The 14211-nt window shown below is 43.6% G+C and overlaps 1 protein-coding gene across 6 annotated transcripts in view; it reads left to right on the forward strand.

Annotated features, from left to right (window-relative positions):
* Nucleotides 1-4749, forward strand: part of SPAG9 (sperm associated antigen 9) — a 150866-nt gene extending 146117 nt beyond the window's left edge. For 4 of the 6 annotated variants that reach the window (XM_059047186.2, XM_067022163.1, XM_067022165.1 and 1 more), the window contains one exon: nt 1099-3675. In XM_059047186.2, coding sequence (XP_058903169.1) covers nt 1099-1214 — 116 coding nt within the window. In that variant the 3' untranslated portion in view covers nt 1215-3675. Of the gene's footprint in view, nt 1-1098 lie in introns of all 6 variants that reach the window. The other 2 variants (XM_059047189.2, XM_067022164.1) reach the window with 1 other exon arrangement.
* The last annotated feature ends 9462 nt before the right edge of the window (nt 4750-14211 follow it).

Raw genomic sequence — 14211 nt, forward strand, 5'->3', positions numbered from 1 at the left:
ACTACTGACATGCAGTGGTGCTAAAAGTCACAAGGGTTGATGAGTTCACCCAAGGAGAATATGTAGGGGCCAGAAGAAAAGGTTCTAGGATAGAACCCTGTTTTAATACTCCATTTAAAGAATCATTAGAGCTTATGAAGGGATCTAAGAAGGAATGGCCAGAAAAGTTTCAAAGAAAGCACAAGGAACTGATGTTTGTGAAAGTGTAGTGCTTTGTAAACTGTAAAGCACTGTGATGTAAATTTATTTATTTGCTATAAATAAAGGAACCTTTTGGACTGGCCTAAAATCACAATGATTGAAAAAGTTTCAAAACGTAAGGCTTTAGAGAATATAATGTAGACTGATGACTAATACTTTAATTTTAATTCTGTTAAAAAAAAGAATATAAAATTTAGGGTCATATAAATGACAGTGTGCCGCATGTAATTAGTATAAACTAAAATTTCTGATGCAGAAGACTTGTTGACACATTCTTAAGGCAGGGCTTTTAATGTTAAGTTTAGAAATGGTGATGTCAGTAGGAATGGAGTCACTTCAAAGTGAACTGACTGTTGGTGCAGAATTCCTTTATAGAGAGAGATGGCCTTCACTCAGCTGGGTGATTTTTGGAACTTTTTCTTCGATTGCAACATGGTAGTCTGAACCGTACTAAAGAGTATGTCAGTAAAGTCTTTATGTGGTCTTTTCATTTCCACTAAAAATTTCTTCCATTTTGGATCCTAAAAATAACATAAAAATTGTTTAACCAGGTTTGTCAGTATCTGTAGGTAATCCAGCCTGAAAAGCAGAATTTGTCTTAAAGCATAGGTTGATTTTAATAGTAAGTATATTTTTTAAAAATTGAATTTGATCTTTTTTTGGTTCCATTTCCTTTTTCATGTCCTGTAATATTTTAACTATGAGAAATTGATCTCAGTAGTCTTTTTCAGAAGTTAGGCAGTGAAGATTGTGACGCATGGCATTTCTTTTATTGTGTTCTCTGAAATGGGCGTCAGACAAGTTTTATGCATGCTGCTCATGGACTAACCACGAGTCTGATGTGCATCAGCCTGTATCTTCAAAATGCTTAACCGGAGTCTCCGTTTCATCCACCAGGTGATGAAGGTGGAGAATCAGAGCTTCTTGGAGAGGATCTTCCACTCGAACCTTCTGTCGCCAAAGCGGAAAGGAGTCACTTGATAGTATGGCAAGTGATGTATGGTAGTGAGTGAACCCATAGGAAACAGGTGGCGACGGGGAAGCCATCTCTTCTGCATGGTTTATTTTCCCTTTTTCCCTTTATTTAATGCTCTCTTTGTGAAATAAGTTTCACCACATAATGTATGAGCATTTTTTTTCTGTTAACTATGCTATAAAATCTGTCCTACTGTAACAATACAGGAACTAGCTGTTTACTGCACCAGTGTTATAGGCAATTTCAGTATATTATGAACAAATCAAAGAATGTTTACTTTCTGCAAACTGGTGAATTTTAGAAAGCAATCCAGTTGTGGTTCACTCTGCCACAGCTAATGTCACTTACTTCATTTGATGGGGTCACTTTTTAGCTATCACTAATAATGGAATTAATGGAAACACTTGATAAATGAAACTGTACCATTAAGTACAATAGTAAAGTTTTCCCCAATGTATTATAAAATTGACACAAACTAATATCAGGTAGATTATCAGGATTTATCTAAATGTCCCAAGAGGGCTAAAAGCTAACTGTAAATTACTTTAACTTTCACTTTCAAATCTGACAAATCTTGTTTATATGGTATATAAAACTTTGTTTTCATCAGATTTTGCGGGGGGGGTTTTATATTAAAGAAATTAAGACTACACTATTTAAATAAAAGTTTCTTGTTTCTGACTTATTAGAGCTCTAAAGTTTATGAGGCCTGCTTCTGTGAATAGTCTGTTTTTTTTGTTTGCTTGTTTGTTTGTTTTTGAGACTAGTCTCACTCATTTTCATACTGACATGTTTGAAAAGTTTATTATTTATAAGGCTTAGAAGATACACTTCAGCAATGGGAGGATTTTTTTTTAAGGAAATTGTGTTTTGGATTTATTGTATCAGTGGATGATGGTGGTTGGATGAGTTTTTTTCCGTGTAAAAAATTCACTTGTTTGCCAGTTGTTCTTGGACTGCTCTTATCAGTTAGTAAGAGTAAAGCTGTAGTTGTGATGGAGTATGGCCTAATGAACTGAACAAGAGATTTAATTAAAAACGGTATTTTCTCTTGTTCTGTATAAAACTACAAAACTGCCAGTACTTGATATTCTGTATGTAAATGGTATTTAAGCTTTTGTGCCCTTTTGAGATTAAAATGCCATCCTCAATGAAGAAGACCTTGAAGGAGAAGAAGACAAAGCCAAAATTGCATAAAGTAAAAGTTGGCATTACAATCTTTTCACTCACAATGCCCATTTAAAAAATAGAGTCTGGTTATCATTGATTTTCTTGTTTTAATAAGTTTTGAAAAACCATTATGCTGCAGTTTTTTCTCTCTCAGACTTCTTGAAAATTTATGATTTATCATTCTTAATCCATTACTTTAAGCAAAACTAAATATAAGTTTAAGCACTGTCTTAAAATATGAAGTTATTGGACAAAGGCCCCCCCCAGTCATCAGAAGGATTACTTCAGGAAAAGGAAGCAACAAAAGTCTGATTGTCTAAGCATCCTTAAGGACCAAGGACTTTTTTTCTGAACTGTAATGGAAAGATATTTGTAAAAAGTACTACCAGTGTCTTTTAAGCATATAGATGATTAGGCTAGATTATAAAGTACACGGGATTTAATGCGTCAGAGGAGGCCTTTGGATCCATTTGGCCACAGGTGTCTATAAGCACATTATGTACACAGTACAATTGTGGCCACTTTAGATGGCTAGGAGAAAAAAAACTCTTTTGGTAAAAGCTGTATTAAAAGGATAATTTTTTTACTTGAGCTACTTAGTCACTTTTTTCAGGGCACCAAAACTTAGGTCACTTTTCCATAGCTTGTAAGCTATGTTTTTATTTTATTTTATTTTATTTTATTTTATTTTATTTTATTTTATAAATCTGAGCCATTGTTGGCAATACCTTAAAAAAAAACCCACATTATTAAATATTTTGGAGGAATGTTGTATAAATTCACAAAAAAGAAACACCAAAGTGTTCGGGAATTTTAATCCCAAGAAGTAAACATCCCAGAATCAGACCCCATGTACTGTTCGGTCTTTTACATGTTTCTATGACTGACTGTAATTTAGGAAATTAGGAGTTAAAGATGAAAAATGCAAACATGTTACAATGGTTGTTTATTGCTCTTTTTAAGCTTACCGGCTTTAACTTAAGGAATGTAGGTGTGTAGTTATTTTATCTAAAATTGTCAGATATCTGTGGCCCTGTTAACTTCAGGGACTAGAGAGTACAAAAATGTCTGTAAAATTTGTTTTAAGAGCTTGTCTTTATGTTTGTAATTTCAGTTAAATATTTTTTACAGATTGCTTTACTTCCACCTTTTCCCCAACAATAGGCTTATATTCTTGTAGCGTTCACTTTGGTCAAGGTGGTAGCCTTAGGAAGAAAATGCCAAAATGTAAGCTTCTTGTAAGCAGCGAGTGGTTGGTGTAATTGCCTGTAGCTACCACATCAGTGGTAAAGAAGAGGCTTGAGTACCTCAGGTTGGTCTCTCCATGTAAAAAAAAAAAAATTACCCCTATTGGAAGAAATAAGGAATACCTGAGAATTTTCTCATTCTGTTATGTTTGGGTTATGTATGATGTTGAACCATGTGAAATTGCCGATGTTCAAACATTGCTGATTTACAAAAATGACAGTATCATATACATCAACGTAATACTCACTGCTCAATGCAGGTTAAAATCCCTATGAGGCAAAAGGATAATATTCTTTAAGAACTCAGTTTTTAGTGTTTGTTTCTAATTTGTGTGGATCTAAATATTTTAAATAGGAATGAATATCTTAATAGCTACAGCTTGTTGAGAGTGTAAAACATTTTGAGTACAAAATATGCAGCACATAACTTTTCACATGAAGCGTGTTTGCATAGAAAAGGTTAAAATACGTTCAGTTTCTGTGTTGTTCATTTCTTGTAAAGGTCTTCCTACATGTGAGAATGGACCCTTTAACATAGGTTGCCTTAGTGACAAAACAAAGCAAAACAATTGTCTCATAATACTAACTGTCCTAAAGAACGTGTGTCTTGCAAATGCTGTGGAACTGAATATTTATTTCCTTGTGAGTATTATGACCATTACCAAAGGATTCAGCCAGATTTAGGGCTCTTCTTAATTGATCATGCTGAGAAAGGGACTTGTTTTTGTCCCAGTTTATACTGAGGGAAGAGAAGAGAAGAGAGAATTAAATGTGGAAATCATAAATGCTTTTCTAACAGGGTTATGCTATTTTGTAACACTAAATGTCTTTTCTTTTCTTTTAAAAAAATTAAGTTTTTATTATTAATTTTGTCATACATTTCTCAACACTTGAATATATTTTAGCCATTTTATGGTCTGAATTTGTTTTTTGTCCAGGACATTTTATTCAGAATTTTACTTGCCTCTATAATCTTAAAAATGGGTTCTAGAGGGTCCCACTTTCTGTTTCTTTAGAGGCTGATGCTTCATTTCTATGAGCAAAAAGCTCATTTAGCAATGTAGTTATTTCAGTATTTATTTCTATTATGGAATCCCTGGGGTTCGGAATGTAACTTTGTACATGAAATATATATAAATATGTATATGAAACATGTATGAGGAGTGTGTTTTGTTTTTGCCTTTCCTAGGGGTCTGACCTTGATTTATATTTGAAAGTCCAATAATCATCTCCCATCAAACATGTCATTTCCAAGGGTCAGGACTGTCGCCATTTGGCACTGGCTGAGGGTGAGCAGTGAGCAATACACGAAGATCATGTTTGCTTGGCTCACGTGTTTAAGTGACATATGAATAATAGACAATAGGGCTTTCTAGAAATGTGGGTGAGCTGAGTAACAACCCATACATGATACCAAGGCATACCATTCGCCAGATTACTCAGTAATAAGAGGCAGGCTGTAATGTAGATGTTAATAATATGGTGTGCTTATTGTGATCCATTTGCTTGGGAAAGACTCTGGAAGGAAGGATGATTATAAAACTAATCATGTGGTAGCACAATGTGAATCCATATTCAGTACAGTGGTATTTAGTCTAATGTCATGTGCTTTGTTTACAAGATTGTGGGGTTCTGACATGATAGTAAAAGTAGTCCTGATTGGCATGTGACAGGACAGTTCACTAGATGAAGGCACAGCCATCTATCCAGTGAGGTTGGATGCTCTAGAATGCAATGAATAGCCTGTCTCATTCCTACTTTACAGGACCTAACCTAACTGCCCCTTAGTCCTTTGGGGCCTGCCAAGTCACTGTTTTGGAAGCTTCTTTTGAGCCTCATTTAATCATGTTCCTGATTCAACCAGTCTCTAGTGAGAGACTAGAGTAACAGCGCAGGACAGCAAATGTTCATATTAATTTTATTGAGGGAACAGGACAGGAGTCCTATAGTCTTACCTGGAACTGTAGCCCTCAGTCGCACCCAGTGGTGAGTCTCTCTTTCAAAACTTAGTGCAAAGATACTGCCTAAACCTCCAAGCTCTTCCTCACCAGCCCCAAGGCCTCTCACACTCAGTGTGGGCAGGAGAGCCCTGGTGACCACAAAAGCACGGACTCCATCTTCATCAGTGGCCAATATGTTAGGAAAGGTATTGTAGTTAGGGAACTTCTCAGAATACCTTAAATATTTGGCAATTAATACAGTTCAGTTTTACAACTCACTTCCTTTAGAGACAGTGTATTAGTGGGAAAGAAGGCAGTAGACCTAAACAGGCCCTGCCCCTGCTGTGACCCTCGGCCACTCAGTTTAACACAGTACTCCACAGCCACCCACAAAGGCATGAAGCTACCCCAGACCTGTTGAATTGACTCTCTTACGGGTTCTGGACCCAGGCATCTGTAAAGTGTGGAAGGTAAGCATGATGTGTTGCTTAGGTTGAGGACTACTTTAACATCTTTGGACCTTAGTTCTCATGTGTTAAAGGAGGGTTGGTATATCCAGGTGATCTTAAGAAAATCCTAGCTCTAACCTTTCTGATTCTGTGACCCTGGCTCTAATTTGCCTTGGTGTGTTGTCTATACAGACACCAACCATACCTGCTTGCAGGTCCAGGGTTGCCCAATCCCGGTGGAATTTGATTAGTGTGAAAATCCAATTTATCAGAACGTCACTGTGCAAAAGGAGACAGTTTAGCTCCTTGCTTTTTTTTTTTTTTTTTTTTTGGCGATACGCTGGCCTCTCGCTGCTGTGACCTCTCCCGTTGCAGAGCACAGGCTCCGGACGCGCAGGCTCAGCGGCCATGGCTCATGGGCCCAGCCGCTCCACGGCATGTGGGATCCTCCCGGACCAGGGCACAAACCCACGTCCCCCGCATCAGCAGGCGGACTCTCAACCACTGCGCCACCAGGGAAGCCCTAGCTCCTTGCTTTTATGTCCAGGCAGAACATTGGCTCCCACCCACAGACAGAAAGTAGTTATGGTTTGATTTGAGGCCTCAAGGGAGAAATGGACCAATAAGTCACAGCTCAAGGTGGGCAGCAACTTCACAGAAAAGCTGCAGTTCTCAACCAGGCCAGGAGAGGGAGGTGTGGCCAGAATCACCCAGGAGCTAGTTCCAGAATGAAATTATTTCCTTCTTCCTCTTACCTCAGGAGTATTAGATTCTACTAGTGTGTTTGGTAAAACAGTTACCCTGGTGATTCTGATCCTTCTATTGAGAATAGCTGCTTGAGAGGAACTCAGGCAGCCCAGCTGGATTCACAAACATCTGTTTTCCAGGAGCGCAAAGCTTCTTCATTCTTAGCCATTTATTACCAGCACATGGTGACCTGCTAGCAGGTTCACCACAGACTCAACCCAATGCCAATGCTCTTTCCTTTTTGATTTATGGGTAATTGAAGTTTAGGGTACTTTGAACTTAACTGCTACATTAAAAGCTTAAAGGGAATATTTCATCTCCGTTCATTTGTTAAGGCTATTTTTTTCATAGAAAAAACTATAACCTTTTAGTTGTTATGACTAGCTTGCATATGCATAACATCTAATAATTTTCTCAAGGTGTTTACTCCATAAATTCACAGATGATCCACAGAGCCACCCTTTGGACTATATTATTGTCCTCAGGTGAACCAGAGGCCTAGCCACAGGAGGGGCCTTGCCCGTTGGTAAACAGGTCTAGCTGAGATAAGTGAAGTCCCAGGGTCCTCATATAACCAGAGGTATAACCAGACTAACTCCACACTAGAGGCTACTGCAACTGTGTTGGGAAAAGTATTAGATCTCAGATCAGGAGATTTGGAGTTAAGTCCTGAGTCTACTGTTCCCTAATTTTGTGACCCTTCACTAGTCACTTAACTATTCTGTTTCCTTACTATAAAAGGAGAGTAACATCCCAAAGGGTTCTTGTGATGGTAATGAAGTAATGGTGTGATGGCAGTCGGCACATTACCTACCCCCACTAGGCACTCAACAGCAGGCTTTGGCAGGCAGTCCCTACGTATCAGGTGTGTGAAGATGAGTAAGACACCTTCAAGGAGATTAGGGTAAGAGGAAAGTAGACACGAAAATGGTAAAGTGGAGTCAAGTATTATGGCCATTCGTTGAGGCATTAGCTGAAAAATGACACTGGTATGGTGTCTGCTTGGCTATTTTGTAATGTAAAAACAAGGGGGAAACTGTCTTAAGTGCTTAATGTAGTACAGAAGATTCTTATTTCCAGTCTTTTTACCAGTGTTCTAGACCTTGGCTGTCCTAAAGGAACTGTGTTAGGAAACAAGAGTTACCTCACGTCTATTGGACCTTTCAGGGAACGCCTTTCTCTCTTGCCCCAACACTCCCCAATTGAAGGGAAAGAAGTGTTCCATGAAAATTAAACACAGGAGGAGATCCATATTCTCTTTTTCATCTAAGAGTGCATTTCATTCCTGTGCAGGCACACCGAGGGACATGTTGAAACATGAAAACAGTGGTAAGCTTGACATTTTTAGATGCCATCAGAACGTACTTTTTCAGTATCTGTTGCTCATAATGCTTTATGACAAGAATTAAACTCCTAGTCACTGCATATAAACAGGTAGAAAGAAGACATACAGGGCTAAATAAAATATTAACATCTGATGCACAACAGGGTGTGGTATGGTGGCAAGGAGGATTATATGCTTTCTACATGATTAAGAAGCTTATGGGACTTCTCTGGTGGTCCAGCGATGAAAGACTTCACGGTCCCAATGCAGGGCGCCCGGGTTCGATCCCTGGTCGGGGAACTAGATCCGCGTGCCACAACTAAGAGCCCGCATGCTGAAACTAAGAGCCCGCATGCCGCAACTAAAAGATCCCGAGTGTTGCAACTAAGACTTGGTGCAGCCAAATAAATAAACAAATATTTTTTTAAAAAACTAAACTAAGAGGCTTAGCATTACTCTGCCCAAGGAAGCTCACAAACCCTCATCTGTTAAGATTTTTGCGGGCCATCTCAGGTACAGAAATCCTCAAAGAGAGTGGAGCAATCTCTTTCAAAAACTTGAATTTTGGTCCTCAGGAGTATTGTAGTAATGATATATCATTCAAAGGATTGTTGGAAAGGTTAAATGAGATAATGTACTACTCAACAGTAAACAAACATTGTGTCCTTTCCCCACTGAGGCCTCAATTTCTTTTCCTATTGTCCTTTCTCATTAAACTTACTTTTCTTTACCTTTGGCTAGCCCAAAGTGACAAATCCTGGAGTGAATTTTCAGCTGCTGGCCTTTTGCTGTATTTTGGTCCATTATGCTTCTGTGGAAACAGGCATTTCTTCTTTAGGAAATCTACATTTCTATCTTGGAGAGTTTGCCTGGGACTGTAAATAAGGAACTAGGAGCAAAAGTTTGGCATGTTCTTCACCAGAAAAGACTCCAATATTGATTCTAAGAGGCATCTCAAACATCCTTCCTTCCTGGAGGAGCCTGGCTGGAGATAAGCGGAAACTGGGCAGATGCCTCAAGGCAGACCTTGGCTGATGTAGACCCAGTCCTGGGCTTTTCCCCAACTGAGGGTTTATCAGACTATTCTGCCTCATATTATGTCCATGTTTCTGGGGCACCAAGGTGACAGCCCTTTCTTTTTTTTTTTTTTTTTTTTTTTTTTTTTGCGGTACGTGGGCCTCTCACTGTTGTGGCCTCTCCCGTTGCGGAGCACAGTCTCCGGATGCGCAGGCTCAGCGGCCATGGCTCACGGGCCCAGCCGCTCCGTGGCATGTGGGATCCTCCCGGACCGGGGCACGAACCCGCATCCCCTGCATTGGCAGGCGGACTCTCAACCAGTGCGCCACCAGGGAAGCCCGACAGCCCTTTCTTTGAAAGACCACTGGTGTGATACGATGGTAGCCAGAAAACATCTCAAAAGCTGAGTCTTCATAAAGAACCAAAGGTTCTAGCCTTTCCCTGCTACTGATCCATCAAAAGTCATCACTCTCTCTGGACCCTCAGTTTTCCTTATCTGTAAAAGTTGGGACTTGGCTCAGATGAGCTCTAAGCCTTCTTCTAGGGTGATATTCTGTGAGGCTGGGTCATCTGTGCCATGTGCAGTTTGAGTTGTGTGGACTAGTAGCCTTCATGCCCAGCCAGACCCATAATGGAATTCTTGTAGCCTACACCACTCGGTAAAACCAACTGCTTTGATGCACCAGTTTGTCCCTGTGCACCAGTGTGTCTCTGAGGCATCAAAATATCACTCCCATGAGTGGAAGGAATATGTCTTATTAAGAAGAGAGACACTTGAGTTCTATGGGTCCTGAGCTTCCCTTGGGTGTCCATCTTTCCCTTCCTGAACCTGGGAACAGGTCTCCAAAAGTCAACTTTAGAATGTCAGCTAAGCCTTCAGAGAGTTTCTCCCTAGGGCCCTTTTGTGGCATCACTTGGGGAAAAAAGAGAAAGGCTGAGAAATGATGCTTAATTAGGGAGGATCCTTGGCTTCCCAGTACCCCCCCCCCTCCCTTCCCAGAGCAGGAAAGGGGTGGGGGAACGGGAAATGAACTTGTTTGGGAAAGTGGCCTTGCTATGGAGAGGCTGAACGCAAGGTGGCGCTGTGGTGGGCTTAGCCTTCCAAAGACTGCTGGCCCCTCATCCCTCCCCTTCATCCTCACCAGGCTGTCCATCCCAGCAAGGCAGGCTGGACCAGATCAAGGAGGGTGCCTACTGGGGGTCAAAGTGTACAGATAAGGTAAACTGGTTCCCTTTACTAACAAGCAAGCAGAGGCCCAGAGTGGCTGTTATCCAACAGCAGAGATTGAAGTGTTCCTTCTACTAGCTTGTCTCTAGATTCTCATAGCCCTGAGTTCTCACTCCTTTCATTCACCAGGGGTAGGGAAAACACCGTTTCTGAGCCTCCCCAGCCAAGGCAACCTATAGACCAGGAACCCAAAGGGAAGGCAGGTGGTCTAGAGCCTGGGACCCTGCTGAGGTGAGCAGGGGTTTTTATGGGTAAGAGAGAAACATTGGCCCAAAGGATTAAAGAAGAGAATTTTTTTTGAAAGTATCCATACCACCAATTTCTGGTTTTTGAAGTTGCAAAGGAATTTCTGCTACTGCCACCTCTGAACAAGGCAAAAAGAAATGGCATGGAATCAGCTTAGTGAGCTGCTTCAATAAGAAACTTCATCCAAGGCTGGTAATAAATAGGAGTTACATAACTCAGTAGGTCACAGCACCAACTAAGCCCTTTATAGGCCATCAGTCCACATTTATTTCCTGGATTTTATAACCACTGCTGAAAAGGAAACGAGGAGGGCGTGAGGATTGGAGGGAGAGAATCTGTGTGACTGGAGTAAATCTCCAATTGCCTCTCCTGCACACCGCCACTCAGTTAACTCTTGGAGGGCCTTGCTGAGTTACAGTGCATCCAGATATTCTGGGCCTCGTGCCAGGAAACTCAGACCCCTGTCCCAAGCTGCTGTGAGTAGCCATGAGCGTTAGGCTGTCGTTTTCTCTCCTGCTCTCATTTTTCTCTTCTGTAAAATGTCAGGGGGTTGGGTGAGTTCAAGGTCCCTTTCTGCCCCCATGATTCTAAACATTAGGAGCAAAAGAGTGGAAATGAGGGCTTATTACCCCAACACCACCACCAGAGTTGCAAGATGCTGTCGGATCCTCTTGATGGGAAAGGGGTATTGTGAGATATTACTGCATTCATGGAGGCAGGTGAGGGCCCCAAGGAGGGAGATAAGGACGGCCAACACTGATGGTGGTGGGTGGGGCGTGGTCACAGCTGCCCTGGATGGGGCAGGGAGTGCGCAGGGTAAAGGACCCGTGCCACCTCCCCCTTGGCCTTCAAGTGCTGTAGACCAGTCAGTGTGTGCGCACACACAGGTGAAACGGGAACGGGAGTAGCCACAGACCTGGAGAAGAGGGATATTTGCCGTCCTCAAGCCTGGGGAGTTCAGTGCCTGAGAGGGCTCAGGGATGCTCCAGGGCCTTTGGATGGGTATGAGGGGCCGACAGGCCTCATACACAGTTTCTGTCGCTCACTCCCCCTCTTCCTGCCTGGGGTCAGAGAGACAGACAACTCCTACCATCCACATAACCACCCGGAGCTTGTCCATCTTTGCCCAGCCACCTGTGCCAAGCTACAGGCCAGATCCCACCATCTGGGAGCACCTGGGAGTGTAAAGCCAGTTGAGGAAGGGAAACGCTTTGGAGAAAGCTTGGTTTGGGAGGGGAGGATGTCAGAAAGTTTGTGGCATTAGAAAGTGACGGGAAAGGGACTTCCCTGGTGGCGCAGTCGTTAAGAATCCACCTGCTGATGCAGGGGACACGGGTTCAAGCCTGACCCCGGAAGATCCCACATGCTGTGGAGCAGCTAAGCCCCGTGCGCCACAACTACTAAGCCTATGCTCTAGAGCCCACAAGCCACAACTACTGAGCCCACGTGCCTAGAGCCCATGCTCCACAACAAGAAAAGCCACCAAGATGAGAAGCTCACGCACCTCAACGGAGAGTAGCCCCCGCTCGCCGCACCTACAGAAAGCCTGCGCACAGCAACAGAGACCCAATGCAGCCAAAAGTAAATAAATAAATTTATTTATTTATTTTTTTAAAAAAGTGACAGGAAAGCTGGAAGCTGGAACAGCCAGAGGGATGAGGGTCCTTGGAAGGAACTTTTGGTGAGCAGCTTGAGCCTAGAATTTTCATGATGGGCTCCCCTCTTGAGCAGGAAGGCCATAAATGTTTCCCCAGAGGGAATTCCCTGGGGGTCCAGTGGTTATGACTCTGCACTTTCACTGATGAGGGCCCAGGTTCGATCCCTGGCTGAGGAAGTAAGATCCCACAAGCCTAGCAGTGCAGCCAAAAGAAAAGGAAAAAAACAGTGTTTCCCCAGGAAGGAGATTCCTGTGGCAGGAGGCAGCTCTGACCTGGAGACTCACAACAGATCCTTCGTTAGGCCCATTTAATTGTGCTCAATCAGTTGGAAGTTCTTGGGTCTCCTCTTTCCCCTCTTCTCAGTGTGTTGCCCTTCCCCCACTGCTGCTGCTTCCTTTTTGAGAACAGCTGTGTGTCTGGGCTTGTCCTGGAGTCTGGATTTCCAGACTCAGAAACCCCACCCCCAGCTTGGCCTACTGCCATCAGTGAGGTTTGGAAGGTGGTGGTGTCCCCCATTGAACAGGTGCCTTAAACTGAGACCCAGAGAAGGAGGGTGTGATTTTAATCCCCCAGGTCCCCCAGACCCCACAAATGAGCAGTGCCAGAGGGGTCTCAGGGTCCCATCTTTATCAACTGGCCTGACCCTTCCACCCGCATCGGGGCTATAATCCGATAATCTATTATGCTTGAGCTGGTAGACCAGCAAAGCAGAGCTCAGGGGCCAGGGTGTGGGGATTCTGATCTGGGTTCACCAGTCCCATCCCAGAGGAGAAGGTGATGACTTATTTGGGACCGATTTTTGTAGAGAAGACACTTGACCCCTCGGCTGTTAAGGCTGAAGAGAGCCAGGTGCCAGCTGAGGCGAGTGGCAGGGAGGGCTGGCCGGCTCCTTGACCCTGCTTCGCAGCAGCCTCTGCGCGGGGCTGCTTCTAAACAAATCTTCCTCCCTGCTGGGCATCTGCTAGGTCTGAGGACAGCTTGGAGGAGGTGTTTTTTGCCTCCTTTCCTCTCCCCTCTCTCTGCCTTACAGACTCAAGTGAAAGGCGTGGGTGGGTGGGTCACAGGGAGACTTGATGAGCCCAAGGGCTGAGAGGCACGGGTGGAATGGCAAATGCCCCGTTTTCCCTACAGAACTCACTTGCCGAAACAGTGGGCTTCTCCTCCAGAGCCTGCTTTGTTTGTTGAAAGGGCTTGCAAGTGAGCACCAGGCTGTTCTAGAAACTCTGCCTCAGGCTGGGTGGGGCAAAAGCACCAAGATCAATTCAGAAAGATCAATTCTCATGTGAGGGGTGTGCCCACTCCACCTCTGCCCACCAGCAAGGGTATCCCAGGCCAAGAAAAGGCCTCAGCAAACAAAGGTCCCTTGCAGACATGTAGCAAGAGCTAGGTCCAGTCCTGGTTCTTCACATGCATTGTTTCCCTCAATCTTCAAGGCAGCTCTGAGGCAAGTGTTTCCCCTGCTGGACAGATGGCTCTTAGACCAGGGTTTCTCAACCTGGGCACTGTTGACATTGGGCTGGATAATCCTCTGTCGTGTGGTCTGTGCTGTGCATTATGGGATATTTAGCAGCATCCTTGGCTGCTAAATATCTACCCACTAAATGCCAGGAGGGCATGCACACCACCCCTCCCCAGTTATAACAACCAAAACTGTCTCCAGGCATTGCCAGATGTCCTCGGGAACACAACTATCCCTCTTCCAGAGCCACTGTCTTAGACAGTAGGTGTCCAAGGGCCCTAGGATAAGCCCACGTTTGAACCTGCGTCATCTGCTTTTCTTGCTGCTGCTTCTTTGTGGGGAAAAATCCCTTTGAGGGACTTCCCTGGTGGCTCAGTGGTTAAGAATCTGCCTGCTGGGCTTCCCTGGTGGCGCAGTGGTTGAGAGTCTGCCTGCCGATGCAGGGGACACGGGTTCGTGCCCCGGTCCGGGAAGATCCCACATGCCGCGGAGCAGCTAGGCCCGTGAGCCGTGGCTGCGGAGCCTGTGCTCTGCAACAGGAGAGGCCAC

This window comes from Kogia breviceps, chromosome 19 (genome assembly GCF_026419965.1).
Source record: "Kogia breviceps isolate mKogBre1 chromosome 19, mKogBre1 haplotype 1, whole genome shotgun sequence".
NCBI classification, from domain to species: Eukaryota; Metazoa; Chordata; class Mammalia; order Artiodactyla; family Physeteridae; genus Kogia; species Kogia breviceps.